The 14,741-nt window shown below is 41.8% G+C and overlaps 1 protein-coding gene across 1 annotated transcript in view; it reads right to left on the bottom strand.

Annotated features, from left to right (window-relative positions):
* The window catches only part of LOC146381901 (cytohesin-3-like), a 30,355-nt gene that overhangs the window by 3,060 nt on the left and 12,554 nt on the right, over nucleotides 1–14,741 (bottom strand). The window contains exons 2-12 of the mRNA XM_084938088.1: nucleotides 11,712–11,794; nucleotides 11,261–11,325; nucleotides 9,698–9,764; nucleotides 9,359–9,477; nucleotides 7,132–7,212; nucleotides 6,923–7,035; nucleotides 5,537–5,685; nucleotides 5,294–5,405; nucleotides 2,404–2,480; nucleotides 372–443; nucleotides 68–222 (exon numbers count right to left, since the gene is read on the bottom strand). Coding sequence (XP_084794214.1) covers nucleotides 68–222; nucleotides 372–443; nucleotides 2,404–2,480; nucleotides 5,294–5,405; nucleotides 5,537–5,685; nucleotides 6,923–7,035; nucleotides 7,132–7,212; nucleotides 9,359–9,477; nucleotides 9,698–9,764; nucleotides 11,261–11,325; nucleotides 11,712–11,794 — 1,093 coding nt within the window. The remainder of the gene's footprint in view (nucleotides 1–67; nucleotides 223–371; nucleotides 444–2,403; nucleotides 2,481–5,293; nucleotides 5,406–5,536; nucleotides 5,686–6,922; nucleotides 7,036–7,131; nucleotides 7,213–9,358; nucleotides 9,478–9,697; nucleotides 9,765–11,260; nucleotides 11,326–11,711; nucleotides 11,795–14,741) is intronic.

Raw genomic sequence — 14,741 nt, 5'->3', positions numbered from 1 at the left:
AGCAGGCAGGCGTTGGCTAAGTGCCCTCTCAGTGTAAATGGATCCACACTAACGCAGCGTCTCTTACTTGATGGATTTGATCCACTCTTCTTTCTCCTCCGGGGTGGGGGCAGATATCCTGTACACTACGTGGTTTCCCTCGACGACGCGTCCATCCGCCTCCGTTTTGCAGGCCTTGATTACCTGACCTTTATGGTTGGGGTTGTAGAGCTCAAAGCAGTTCTAAAGAAAAATCATGAAACTGTTGATTTACATGATGAAAGAATCCGAGAACACATTGTTTGTGTGTTTTGCTTTTTTTTGGCAGTGCAAAGGTATTTAAAGTTAAATGAGAGGAGGATTTATTCGCAGGGACAGGAGGTGTTTCTTACAGGTTTTCTCGGCTCATCCACTTCTCTGATACTAAGATTTTCCAGAGGTATAATCCCACGAGGCTCTTTATCCTGAAGAGACAGAAAAACAGTCCTCAGTATCACTTATTCATTTGCATGCACATCATTTTACCACCACATAAAATGAAGACAATAATCATATCTATGCGCAAATGAAGTCACAGTGACAAAAGATCCGCCTGGATCATTGTCACATCACCTGTGACACCTTTAGCCTTATGCTGTAGCAGCTAGCATGGCTGCCATGACCCAGTCACAGACTGTATATAAAAGATGGATGTAGCCTCCAATTTTTAAAAAGTAGTCTGGACAGAAACTAACTATTTGCTAACCTGATTTATGAATTCAATAAACACCGTTCCGGTGAGTTTATGGTCTCAGTTGCATGTTTCAGGTATGATTGATATAATATGATGTTATTCTATAAATTATGGAACCATTATGGTAAAATAGATGATAAAGCAGGGCAAGATGCTTCTGGACGAGTGTTTCTGAGCCAGATCCTCCCAAAAATGACAAAAACCAAAATGTGATTTTTATTTTTTTTTAATTATCCATCTTTCATATACAGGCTATGCTGGATGTCTTGTTTGTTGGTGGAACAGAACATGATTCATTCTAAAAAAAAAACAAGAATTTGTAAAAATGTCATTGCAAACAACCTTCACACTTTTATCATCACTGGTAATATTGAAGACATTTAGTACTTTTTGTTTTCTAGCGTGGAGTTTTACTAAAGGCAGTTTCAAATAACAAGACCTCAAAAATATGTGTGTCACAAAAATTTCCCAGAGTTTTTGATGCAACACATTTGCTATTTAGGTGCCATTTTTACCTTTATGTTAAGTCTGAATGCATCTAAGTAAAAATCAAGGTTCGATTAAAGCACTTTGAAGGTTTTTATTCATCCTGGTCACCCAAAGGAGATGTAACCCGACTCTCTCCATCCCCCCATTGTGTCTGCGGGGCCAGATGTGTATGTGTGTGTGTGTGTGTGTGTGTGTTGGGAGAGCTCTTGAGGAACAGCCCCATGTCCTGCTTGTCATCTTCCTTCTAATAAGGTGGCAAAGCGTGGGGGGAGGAAATGCCCTGGGAGAGCTGCTCGCAGCTGGCTCTGCGTATGCCCCCCACCAAAGAAGGCGTTTGTATGTGCTGAGGGATTCATGGTCGTGGGCTTGAGGGAGACACTTGGCTTATAGCTTAGCAGGGCCAGATGTGTGTTGCAGACTTTGCAGATGTTTCCTATGATGTCTCATGTTAATTGCTGGAGTGAGGTTCATTTAGGTCAAGGGGGCTGCATCTGTTAAATAGCAAAGCTGGAAGGCACAGACCAGTGCCAATATGTGTGCGCGCATGTGTGTGTGATAGACTAATCTGATGCCCCTTTGTTTAATCCGTCTCTACTATATCTATTCACAAAACTGTACTAAACAGTCCTGGGTTAAATATTTTAAAATAATGTGAAAATTTATTACAGATGCATTCTTAAAGGAACAGTCTGACATTTTAGAGATTATATTTACTCTAAATATAATATAACCCGATATTGAAAACCAAGTCATGTCTGCAGTGCAATTAGCTGATTATCTTAGCATAGATTATTTTAACACCAGCATCATGATGATTGATTATATGTATGTCTGCATGTTTGTTCCCAAACTCCACCTGGACAACTGGTTTAATATTGATTAAACTTAACCGATAAACTACCTAAGGTACCAAGGCTCGTAACATCTACATGATGACTAATTATAATATTTCAAATAAAAAGTACTGTTTCATTTTCTGTGGATTTAAATATAGAAACTGTGTGATCAAGGTCGGTGTGTGAACATATGTCGTTTTTACATGTAAATTGCATAAATTTGCCACTTGTGCACACGTTTTCACGGTCACTAGAGGTTTTAAGTTTTAAGAACTGGCAAAGCACACCTTCACCATTGTGCACCATGAAATGGTCAAATTCTGTCCTGACACACACACACGTGCACACACCAAATTGCCTACTTACTGTTGTGTATTCAAAGTAATAGAGGCAGTTGTCAGTCAGAATAAACCACCTCCTCTTCCACGTCTTCACTCGGCCGCCTGCGAGGGAGAAACAAACAGTGTATGAGGGTAAACTGAAGAGGTGAATCTGTTTGTGTATGTGGAAGCTAACCTGCTTTGTTCCACGTTCCACATCTGGTTCTAATCAACATTTCCCAGCATTATAAGACCGAATCAGACCCTTATCCCTCAATCCCTTGAGACCGATGCCTGCAAGGGCAATGGTCTGAAGGGGAATGAAGGTGTTTCTCCTCCAGGAGGAATCACAGACACATACAAACGCATACATGCGACAGCTAAGAGAAGCAGCGCCCTGACCCGATTTGAGAAAAGCCTGACACTTTTTAAATAGAAAGCAACAGAAAAAAATAAATAATGGCCTGTGATTGTTGCAGTGACACTCTTGGAAACATTTTAATGCATGCATCCATCCATCCATCCATCTGCTCCCGCTTGTCCTTTTCAGGGTCGCGGGGGAGCGCTGGAGCCTATCCCAGCTGTCATAGGGCGACATTTTAATGCATTAATGCAAAATATAAGGAATTCCCCACAATCTGTCCATCTAGCTCTGTCATTGAATAAAAAAATGGATTATTGGGATTATTGGATTTCCTGATAATTACCCCATCAACAACATGATAAACAATTTATCTATGTAATCAAAAAATAAAAAATAAAAACTTAATGGGACTTATGTCAACATATAATCTTCATAATAACTTGTTTGCTGACTGGATGAAACGTGCACAAAGCAGCTGTCACTGATGTAATCAATAACGTAATGCTTATGTGACTCAGATTATCATCCTAACACCCAGTATGATTTATTGGACTAGTTAACGAAATAGAAGTTTTACTCTGCTGCAGTCCAGGGAACCACATGTACACTTAATATATAGAGCCATCATCAGTTTGTTTTGTTTACAGAAAGCTCAAATAAATGTAGTTTTTATGAAATTTTGTTGCTATGATTAAACTATAAGAGTTTGAGTTGGTGGATGAATGGATGGGCTGGAGCCAATCCCAGCTGCCATAGGGCACGAGGCAGGTACAACCTGGTCAGATCGCCAGCCTGTCGCAGAGCTAACACAGAGAGACAGACAACTGTTTGCACACATTGACAACAATAGGAAATTTAGTATTAACCTAACCCACTTGCATGTCCAAAGACATACACACACACACACACACACACACACACACACACACAGGGAGAACATACAAACTCCACACAGAAAGGCCTCGGCCAGATGGCCTAGACCTTCTAGCTGTGAGGTAACAGTTCTAACCACCACCCTCTGTGCTGCTCTCAGGCAAGTCAATCAGTTAAATTTACACCTCCCTGTTTAATTCACCTTATTTGTGCCTGGGACTACCAGCACAACATAAATCAAGAGTTTTAAGGAGCTTCGTTGCTCCTTAAAACTCCTTAAACATTTGAGGTCGATGTAGCTGTGATTAGATTAGAGTCCAATATACTGCTGTAAGAATTCAAAAGATTTAAAACAGTCTAGTGAGTGCAGCTCATTTGCTAGAGGACAGAGAAATCCCTGAATGAGCGGGAGGTAATAAAGCCTGCAGGGCAGGAACAAATGGAGGACAATGAAGAAAGGGAAAGGCTCTCTGATGTTTCGCTGCATGACCAGCCACGCAACCGTAGGTATACATTCCCACAGTGCAGACACAAGCAGCCACATTCACTAAAGCCCGAGCACGACTGCGTGTTCTGGCAGGAGGAGCAGGAGATGTGTGACGTGCAGGGAAGTGGTAGAGAGCATGAGATGACCCGTTCAGCTAATCGGTATGAATCACGATGATTCCTGGCATCTACAAAGAATTGACGTTCTATTGACGAGTAATTTGGCCTAACCTTTTGGGTGACTTGCTGATATTTTCATGGCTGTTATATAATTTTATGTTTCCTTTCAGTGAAGTTGCAGAAAGGATTCTAATGGTTGTGTGCAGGTTTTGAAGCTAATGCTACAGCTGATATTGGGCCAGCTTATACAGCTTTTTTTGGTATGGAAAAAGGCAAAAAATCTTAGAAAAACTGAGTAAAAATCACAGAGCAAAATGGAATAGCAGAACGAAGAGTGAAACAGAGGTCAGAGAGAGGGAGGGAGGAACCAAAACATGGGAGGAAAAAAAGAGATAAAAAACACCATGGCAGGAAGATGAAGAGAGAAAATGCAGAGATTACTATAAAAGGAGAAGAGAATAGTAGACACAACAAAGAGGAGAGGTCACAAGCTGATGGATAAAGACAAAAACAGACATGCTGCAGGTGCACCACAAATTTCCTTTGAAACCTTTTGCCAAGGCCAACTTAGTTTTGCCTAGCTCTTTGTTTCCTTGTGATCTCACTTGCCTGACAACCTCCCCTGTGTTTGAAGCTCATGCTGCCCGCAAATCTGTCTCGCACCATCAGCCACAGCAGCTCTCCCTGCTCGACTCTCCACTCCTTGCTTACCCACCTCTCATCGATCCTCTCAGCCATGCTTCCACCTTCAGCACGATCAACCCCAGCCCTCTACATTTGCTATTATTTTGCTTCTCCAAGGTTTTAATTATTCTGGAGTGAATCTGGTGAAATATTTAATCGAGTCAGTCTACCCTAGGTGCTTAACATTTATTCTTGCATGCTCGCATGCGACAGCGGTAACAGGCAAACGTCATTCGTTGGTCATAGGCACCATTTTTGTAGTTTTTTGTGGCACCTCACTATGTGATGTCTGTCACAAATTTATGTTAATCTATTAACAAAAATACAGCACACAATTGCAACCAACATGACCAACATGAACCACCATGGTGAAGGTTCATTTTGCACCTCCGAGGCGCCCCATACATACCGAGCTTTAAGAGCCAGCCTTCCCTGTCGGGGTTGAAGAAGGTGTGCGTCAGATCGTTCCCGTCGTCCTCTGGGATTTTGAAGGGCTCGTTTTTGATGCTGTCGTAAAGATTCTGCATAGAGAGAGAGTGGTGGTTCAGGGGAAGCTAGTAAATTAAATGTCTCATTTGTATGGAGTGCGTGCAGCAGGGCAACCGCACATTTAAATCATCGCGCCACACACTTGGTACAGACAAATCCTCACCCTGAGAAGCTCCTCTGGCAGATCTCCCCCTTCATTGATCCCCCTGTTCATGGAGATAAAGCGCTCCACGGGGGGCTTGTCTCTGACGTTAGGGTTATGCAGGCTGGTGTTCAGCATGATGATGGCGAACGACAGCACATAGCAGGTGTCTGAGACAGAGAAATGGAAAGGGCGCGATGCGATGGATTAGAAAAAGCCCATGTCCAGGCACAGTGAGCACATTTATCCCTGCTGTTAATATACAATTATCACTGTTAATGATTTTAATCAATTTTGGTTACATAAAAAAAGAATATTACAATTTATTAAAAAGTGTGTGCACAAGAGGGAGAGAGGCGCGTGTGTGTCTGCAGAGGAACGAAGCGTTTACGGTCTCGCAGACTCACACAGGCCAGTGGCTGCCTGTAAATGAATCATTCATTCCCGTCTGTCTGTCTCCTCTCACTGACACACTTTGGCTCTGGCTGTCCCGCGCCGTCTATTGTCTGCCTGCTACTTTGCAAACGAGGACCTCTGTACCAAACTCACCACAGGGAAAAAGGTGCTGAAGCGAGGCGAATGCCATGTTGTCGAGCTGGACGAAACCCAGGTTTCGCTTGCTCGTGGGAATTTTTAAAAACCTGAGGTCGTGTTGTGTTTTTCCCAGTCTTGATACGCAGTTTACGGCAATGAACAGGAGCCGGTGCACCCACACACGTACCGACTGTCACACACACACACACACACATAATAAAAATGCCCGCCTGCCTGTCATCAGATTCTGTTACAGGCTGGGGAAATGTCTACCACAGGAATGTCCAGTATGTAAATGATACAAAAACTTCATGTATCAAAAAAGAGGCTTTTAAGCATGTAGCTTAATCACCAAGCACTTTTACTTTTCAGCATTTGGATTGGCTCAAATGCTAAAATGGGACCACATGGTATAGCCATGGTATAGCACACAAAAGGTTCCTGTGAAATCTTTTACATTATTTATTGACAGATGTAGCTGCTGGCTTTGTTTACCACAACACTATGTATCACTCAAGACAGGTTGAGCCTCCCTGAATAATGCATTGGTTGTATACTCATAAGCTCCAATGTAACTTGCTTTAATCTGGTTAATCCTTGTTGAGCTTTAGTTACAGCAACTCTTATGGCTTAATGGTTGAAATGCATTAATAAAAACAGGCCATCACTCAGGCAGTATATCTGCAGGCACATTAGATTAGATGATTTCTGTGTGTTGGATTTCACATTTTCCTTTCATTTACCACTGGGGTAAAAAAAAAAAAAAAAATGATGCCAAAAGAACAGTTTATTAATCTGAAAGATTTGATTTGAAAAGTCTTGAATACATGGGAATCACTGGTTTACACCACAGCAACATGTTGTGCCTCTGACCTGTCGACTGGAAAACTCCAGGGTTGCACTGACAGTACCGCGAAGCAAAGGCCTCCATCATACGGTCGATCTTCTGCGCCTCGCCGGGCAGGCGGAAACTCCACAGGAACTGCCTGCAATAATGAGGCGTAGGGTTCGCACAATGCAGTTAACTGTTGAAATTATTATCCCCCCTCCTGCTCGATATTTGAGTTAATCGCTCCCCTGACCGTAGTGCTTGGACGAGGTTTAGGTCTGCAAATTCGTGCAGCTCCACAAAAGCCTGAAGCACCTTGATGTTGAAGTCGTCCCTGGAGAAAGCAATAAAACCCCCAAAAAACAAAGAAGGTAAAAGTCAGGTTTACAGTATCATTCAACAGCTAATCATTTTCTTTGAAAATACAAAACGTTTAATGGCGATAAAAACCCTGAAAACTATGTAAACCTAGACAGGTTGGGGAAATCATATTAATCCATGAAGGCGTTTCACAATCCAAACTCCTTTTTTTGTTGCATTCCCTTCATATTTGTGCCCCAGCTCATATCAGACGCTGTGAGGGTCTGGAAGCAATTGAAACAGCTGGATAATAGTGCGTTTCTCTCCACCGCAGAGGGGAGGACGGGGGTAAACGGTGCGTTTGACTGATGAAAAACAGCTAAAAAGGACCAAACCCATACAGGCTCCTCTTTGTCAGAGTTTTGTTTGGCCATTGGAGGGTTTTCAGAGGAAAAAGTCGGCAGCTGCTCTCAGACTGCGGTCACGGCTTCTCTGATCATATTTGTTGTACACCGGGCTCCATGAACCTGACCCCTGTGTAGTCTCTGTATTGTGTATATTGTTGAAACCAAACCAGGAATTTTAAAGACTTAGCTTTTTGTTTTTTGTGGAAAGAAATTGTAGAAGGGTTGAAAGCGCTGGCTTATAAGAAACCTACAACAAACACTCTTTGAATTACTCTCAGAATGACTTCTTCTTGCTTATTTGTAGTTTTCGGTCTCGTTTGTGATTACAGTGCACGCTCGGCTGTCATCTACAGCCAAATAAATGGACTCCTGTCCCGTGAGAGTTACATGCAAGGTTACATTTATTCGTGCCTCAGTGTGCAATAATAATAATAGTACTAATTCGTCTCCTAGTTGTTTTCCTTTTCCACCATCTCTGTCTCTATTTTCCTTCTCTTCCTCCCCCCCTCTGCTCAGCATGTAATGATAGGTTCCTGGTCCTTGCATAAGCTTAATTAGTGATAATTACTGAGTGCAAACCCCCATCCTGTGCTTAGTGTGATTTCCAGTGGGTAGATAGGCTCTTTGATGATCCTCCATGAATAAAGCCTGTTAGTAATAGAAGGAGTCTTCAGAGCCCCCCCCCCAGCCCCCCTGTCTTTCAGCGTGTGTTTCATTGATTCACTATTGTCAGACTACATCTGTCTGCTGATGCACAAGCAGCACCTTTACTCGTGTAAGCCAATGCAGCGCGTTGTTGATGCAATTTCCTGCATGGACTAAAGGGCAAAGGGTCAGGCGGTGGAGCAGATAGTCTATTTGAAGCTATTTTAAAATGCTCTGTCGCCAATTAAACATTCTGCGCTCACAGAAAATAAAAAGAATCCATTTATAAGCTTGAACACTGGCAATAAAAGAGCCTACTTTTAATTAAGCTTGTTCAAATGGCAGTTTAAACAAAGCACCAAATCCAGCTGGGACAGCATCAGAGGAATGCAGCCAGTCAAAATAGCTGAGGATTTATTCACCACCTGCAGATACACCATCACCTGACAGAGTCTGCGCTCGGTGCTATGTGATTTCCTGTATTTTATATTGGCTCCTTGGGGGCATATGCTTGTTGTTAGGTCTTGGTTGCAGGCAGCTGAGCATTGCTGAGCATAGAAATGTTTGAGATTCAGATTTTTCTTGCGATATTTGCATTTTAGATTTTATATCAATGACAGAATAAAACTCTTTAATGCCTTTTTTCTACAGACTGTATATAAAAAAATGGAGGTAAACCCCCCCCCATCTCTGGCTCAGTAATAAATAACAGGGTTCATTAGTGGACAGTTTTGAATCTTTGTTGTTCGTTTTCTAGCAGCTTCCATGTCTTGGTGTGGACTTCCTGTGTTTCTATACGGTTAAAATAGCACCATCCATCTCACTAGTCTTTCAGCTACTGCGTTACAGCATTGTCACAACTTGTCTCTTTCTTTATTATCCTGCAGTCTGACCTGAGATATAAAAAGCTGGATGATGGTTTTATTACCAGCTATAAGTCCCACTGGGCGGACTTATAGACCAACACGCCTACGCTGCCTCAAAGATTTATGTTAGAAAGGGGTCAATCATGTTCCCCCTCTTTAATCAGTAAATCCAGTCCATAATTTCCTTCTTTAATCACAGAGGGGGTGTAAATCTCCTGTAAGGAGGACTTTCTCTCTAGGCCTGATAGACGCTTTGTCTTACCGCTCGCCTAAGTAGTCCCCGATGACGGTCTTGTTGAGGCCCTCGCCTTTGTAGAGGAACTGAGCGATGTCTTCTGGAGTGTGCTGGAGAAGGTCGTTCTCCAGCAGGAACTGTATTCCCTGGAGAGGAAGAGGAGGAGGAGAAAGCAGGATGACTGTTCATCTCAAATCATGGTGGGATGATAGATCATGACAAGATTTCACCGCTGTGAAGAGATTGCGTTTCAGTCCGGCACACTCGCTTCAAGGCTACTGACACTTTAAAGGCTGTGGTGGGTTTTGCTAAGAGCTTCAGAGCTTTGACAAAACTGTAAACCGCAGAAATAACACAGCGGAGTACCTTTTTAGGATCCATGTTGAATTTCTTCCTGCCCATAGCGATCTGTTTGTTTCTCTGGGAAGTTTTACTGGAACACAAAAATAAATATAGAGACTTTATTTATTTACTAAAAAGAACTCCAAACATGAATGATTTTCACCATCTAGCATGACAATAAACTCACTGTATCAACACTCTGGTAAGTTTTCTTACACGTGTAGGGCTACACATGGTCTCCTTGATCCACCCTGAGGCAGTGGCTTTGTTTCCTAAACCAAACACTGAGTGATGGCAAAGCTGGCCCCAGACAATAAATGAGCTGCCTCCTAACGTGGACTTTTCACTCACTTCATGTGGAAACAGCGCAGTGACTTCTGTGCTGCTAACATTCCTTTTTTAAAAACATAGTAAAGGGGCAGCGTCACATCTTGAGAGTGCTCAGGAACAACAACCAAAAGCTGCTGGTGACCTTTTAACACTCCTCCACAGAGAGCGTGCTGACACTCTGTATCACGGTATGGTCCAGGAGCTGCACCGACGCACAGAGGAGACAGCTTCGACACAGCTCAGAAGGCTGCTCTCCGCCCTCCCTGCAGGGCTTACTCACCTCCAGCTTTTAAAGGACCCCCTCACACCCTGGCTCTCACCTGTTCAACACCGTTGCCCCTCTGCAGGTGCTACAGGGCACACAGACTCGGAAAGAGCATCTTCATAAGTGCCATAATCACCTAGCCACCACCACCTCCTCCTCTTCCTCATTCTGCGATAATTTCCTTCCTTTACAATATCACAGCTAAGTGCAATGATATTAGAATATTGTCTATTATTGCTTAAATCATTGTGCAGTTCTTAAATATTTGCATGTTCATGTTACTCCATAGGATGACCGCTTGTTGTTAGCACATTGACTTCCTCACCATATTTTAAACACATCTTATTTATTTATTAGTTTTAATGTGAAGTACTTTTCTTATGTCTACTGTGTAAATGGCTGTACGCTTGTTTCATCATACATTTCATGACAATAAAAGCTTTTTAATCCCCATTCTAATATACAATAGGTATGATAATTCATACAGCCAGGTGTAGTTATGTCACATAATGCTGGTCTGTCATCAAAACTTGCATGCAAATCCTAAACGCAACTCAGACAGAGGCAATGAGCCACAGTCACAGAGATAGCTTTTATGAGGCAAAATCTAATCAAATGTTGCTGCTATTTATTGCTGTAGACCATCACCTGTCATGGAACACTCTAAAATCAATATTGTATATGTTTGTGTTATTTTAAGGGTGTTTCTGTCAACTCTATACAAGATTTGTTCTTTTTTTAAAAATGTAACCCAGAAAAAGGTTTGGTATTTATCCCCATAGATCGCTGCCATAGTGAGAAGGGCTCGATGAAAGCCTCACAACAAATAGGGAGTAACTTTGAGACACACTGCTGCCATTAAATCCACACTAAAAACAATTAACCTGTTTCCACACTTAGACATGCCTGTCCACATGAAACAAGATAATAAGGTAAAAAAAGACTATAGCAATATCTCTGTTTAACAAAGCATCTCCACTTTTTTGACTTACCTTTCTCCGACGCATGTCAGTTGCTCGATCTCCGTCATCACCTCTGCTATCTCAAACTTCAACCTCTGTGAGAAACACAGACAAAATACAAACCCCAGTTGGTTTTCTTTATGCTTAAGCAGGACAAAGCAAAGGGATGAGACGGGACTAAGAAAGAAGTGTACGCAGTGGAAAACTAACTTTTTTCTTATGAGGAAACTGCGTGTGCAAAGATAGGCCCATTTGCATTACATACAGCATGCAAATGCCCACAGTGCCGCAGCAGCGTATAGACAACGGAAAACGATTGGGAATACAGTTAAGCAATTACAACAAATACATTCAGCACTGTCCTTAATTTGGCAATAAAATGATTTTCAATCAATATACAACGGTTGTAGTTAATCAACTTAGCTAATGAGATGAAGCTAAGTCTATCCAGTTAATATACTGTATATATTCAAGCACACACCTCTATGTCATCGAGCAGCTCTCTCTTCCTCCGCCTGATGTTCGACAGCTCATCCCTCTCCTCCACGGACAGATCCTCAGGGACTGAAAAGCACGATGGAGAAAACACAGAAGACATTACCTTAAGAGAAAACAAGTCAACTAAAAGGAGCAAAACAGGACTGCTAAATCAAATCTAGCAGTTCACTGCAAAGATGTAAAAGCAGTTTTAAGGCTTATTCTCCTAACACAGTAAAGTGGGACCTTGGACAGCTGGAACAGCAGATATCAAGAGCCTGCATGTTAATTTATAAAGACAAAAAGAGAAGGCAAAGGGTCTTAATTATTCCACTTGAAAGTGTTTAGCCCCTTCCCTCCTTCCTTCTCCATTTGGCTCGGGGGGAAAATTCTATTAATAAAACCAATCCAGATTATGTTTCTTTCATGTGAATTTGGTAATTTAACACAGCCCATGACCCCAACCCCCTCCAGCTGTGTGTGTTTTACCACTCTGAGTAAGAAAAAAAACCCAAAACATGCAAGAGAAAAAGATGATTTGCTTTCTTTTCCAGTGCTTCACTCTTGTTTTTCCCTCTAACTTTATCCCTCTTCCATCCAGCGCACGCTTTACTTCTCAATTTTCTACATCTTCCCGAGCACAGTGAGTCTGTGAAATCCTGCTTCATTAAGCCAACCAAAAAGCAGAAAGCGTAAATCTCTCAACAGGAAAGTGGCACATCTAAAAATCATGTGCAGCTTCACATGTTGCTAAAGGGAAAAAAACAACCCACCCCCCCAAAAAACCAAGAAAAACCCACCACTTGTTATTTCCCCCTCACAGTCGGGATTCTGCGCCAATTAAAAATAAAACAGGGTCACTGGGCTCAAGAGGAAGTACTCAAGCCCCCTTTAATTTGACAGCTTGCAGAAGAATTGCATTCAGGGCGGCCAAGTATTGTTGTCGATGGTATTCGCATTTAGCAGTGACACAAAAGGTACTTTCTAACCCGGTTATGTAATTCTGAAGCAGCGTGATGAGGGTCAGGTAAAGATGGGGTGGGGGATTTTCTCCCCAGGGCCATGATTTTAATAGACAGCAGATGGGAACATGAAAGCACAACGAAAATAAAGTTGTTAATTAATTAGCGTTGCTCACCTTCGGCTACCTGACATCACTTACACTACTTGCAATTCTATTGTGACCATGAATGAATGTGGCTTTGAAGACAATTACTTGGGAAACTCCCAAGTTTCCCAGTTTCAAGGCTCTTTCACATGACTTTTTAATGTTTTATTTAAGTGTTTTTGAAAGATTTCGCCTGCATACATCAAAGTCTGTTTGTGAATTTTACTGGTTAAAAGTTCAAGAAGGGTTGGAGGCATCTAATTAGTTGGAAGGATGTGCTCCCTGTGTCCTCCGCTTTATGAAATCTCAATCTATGCCTATATCAGCACAGTCGAGTTGTTTCTAAGCGTTATCTTATGCTAAACTATAGCTTTGTATTTAATGGACAGATATGAATATGGTATAAAAATTTTCCACGTTTATTGGGGGTGATACCAGTGCCAAAACCAGAAAAAACAGACATCAACAGAATACAACCTGGGTGGCCCTCCTGTCAGCTAAAAATGGGAAAAATGAAGCTTCAATTCACAAAATTGAACAACAGAAAACTGGAATCTGATCTGAAGAAGTTTAGGCTTGCTGGCGGTGGTGTGATGGTGTGGGGGATCATTTACTGCCTCCTCGAACCAAAATGAGTATTGTTTAAATGCCACATCGTCAACGCTGTTGATGGTGTCCATTCCTTTATGGCCACAGTGGGCCACCATGCGCCCTGTCACAAAGGTCAAATCATCTTAAACTGGTTTCTTGAACATGACGATGAGTTCACGGTACTCAAATGGCCTCCACAGTCACCAGATCTCAATCCAAAAGAGGACTGTGGGATGTGATGGAAACCTAAACACTTTCTATCATTAAGTTTTTTTAAAAACGAAGTATTATTAGCAAATACTGGATATTGTATTGTAAGTGTTAATGCCAATATATATCAAATATGTTAAGACATAGGCTAAAGCATCAGTCGAATGTGTTTTTCTTAGAAAACTAAATGGTAATCATGGTGAATGCTAACAGCTAAACAGGTGGATAAAACATTTCCTGGCACCAGCTTTCTCAGGCTAAACAATCAAATCGTATTCCGGCATCTGACACGGTTTGTACCAGATGACTAATTATTAAAACAGGAAATAATCTATAAAGCAAAAAAATAAAAAAAAATAAAAAGGTTTTCCCAATCATTGGGCTTATTTTATGCCTTTTGAATAATTGTCCCAGAGGACGATTTTATGCAGGAGGCACACAGCTCCATGTTTTCCATTAGCCTATGGCTGTGCATTAGCTAATAGAGATATCCCACGGCTGCAACAACAACGTGCATGATTACAATCTTGATTCGTTACAAATTGAATGAGAAGAGGATGCTCCCTTTAATGAAAGCCAAGCACCATTAGTGGCATAGCGTTATCACGATCCTTCAATCGAGGCTAGTCTTGCTGGATCTACAAGCTTTTCAAACCACATGATAACAGAGAAAGCCATAAAGTCCCTGCTATTAGTGCTTCTGGTCTACTGGACGCTCTTGCTTAGCAGTGTATGACCTTTCTTCAGAGGTGGTCCACCAATTAGATTATTAACACACCCGCCCCGTGACCTTCTATGACTTACTCAGGAAATGACTTTAGTGTCTTTAGCAAACTGGTCGCCACCAAGCCAAACGCAGCCATACTTGAATGATAATCTACTAAAATCAATTACGGTGTGAGTCACTGCCTCTAAGTAAACAGCAGATCTTGAGAGGGTCAAATCATACAAAAGTTAATGGCACGCTGGCTTCAATTTGTGTCTAAGAAAACAAAAAAAAGCTAGACACACTTTAACTTCGTGACCTCTAGAAGAAATCCCCAATAGGCGACATTAGAAATACACGGCATCGAGTGAGTGATTCCAAAGGTTAACACTCCAACATGTGTGCGGCAAAACTAAAGG

This window comes from Perissodus microlepis, chromosome 8, assembly GCF_051167445.1.
Source record: "Perissodus microlepis isolate ML-2025 ecotype Zambia chromosome 8, ASM5116744v1, whole genome shotgun sequence".
Lineage (NCBI taxonomy): Eukaryota > Metazoa > Chordata > Actinopteri > Cichliformes > Cichlidae > Perissodus > Perissodus microlepis.
This window is presented reverse-complemented; position numbering and strand designations above follow the sequence as displayed.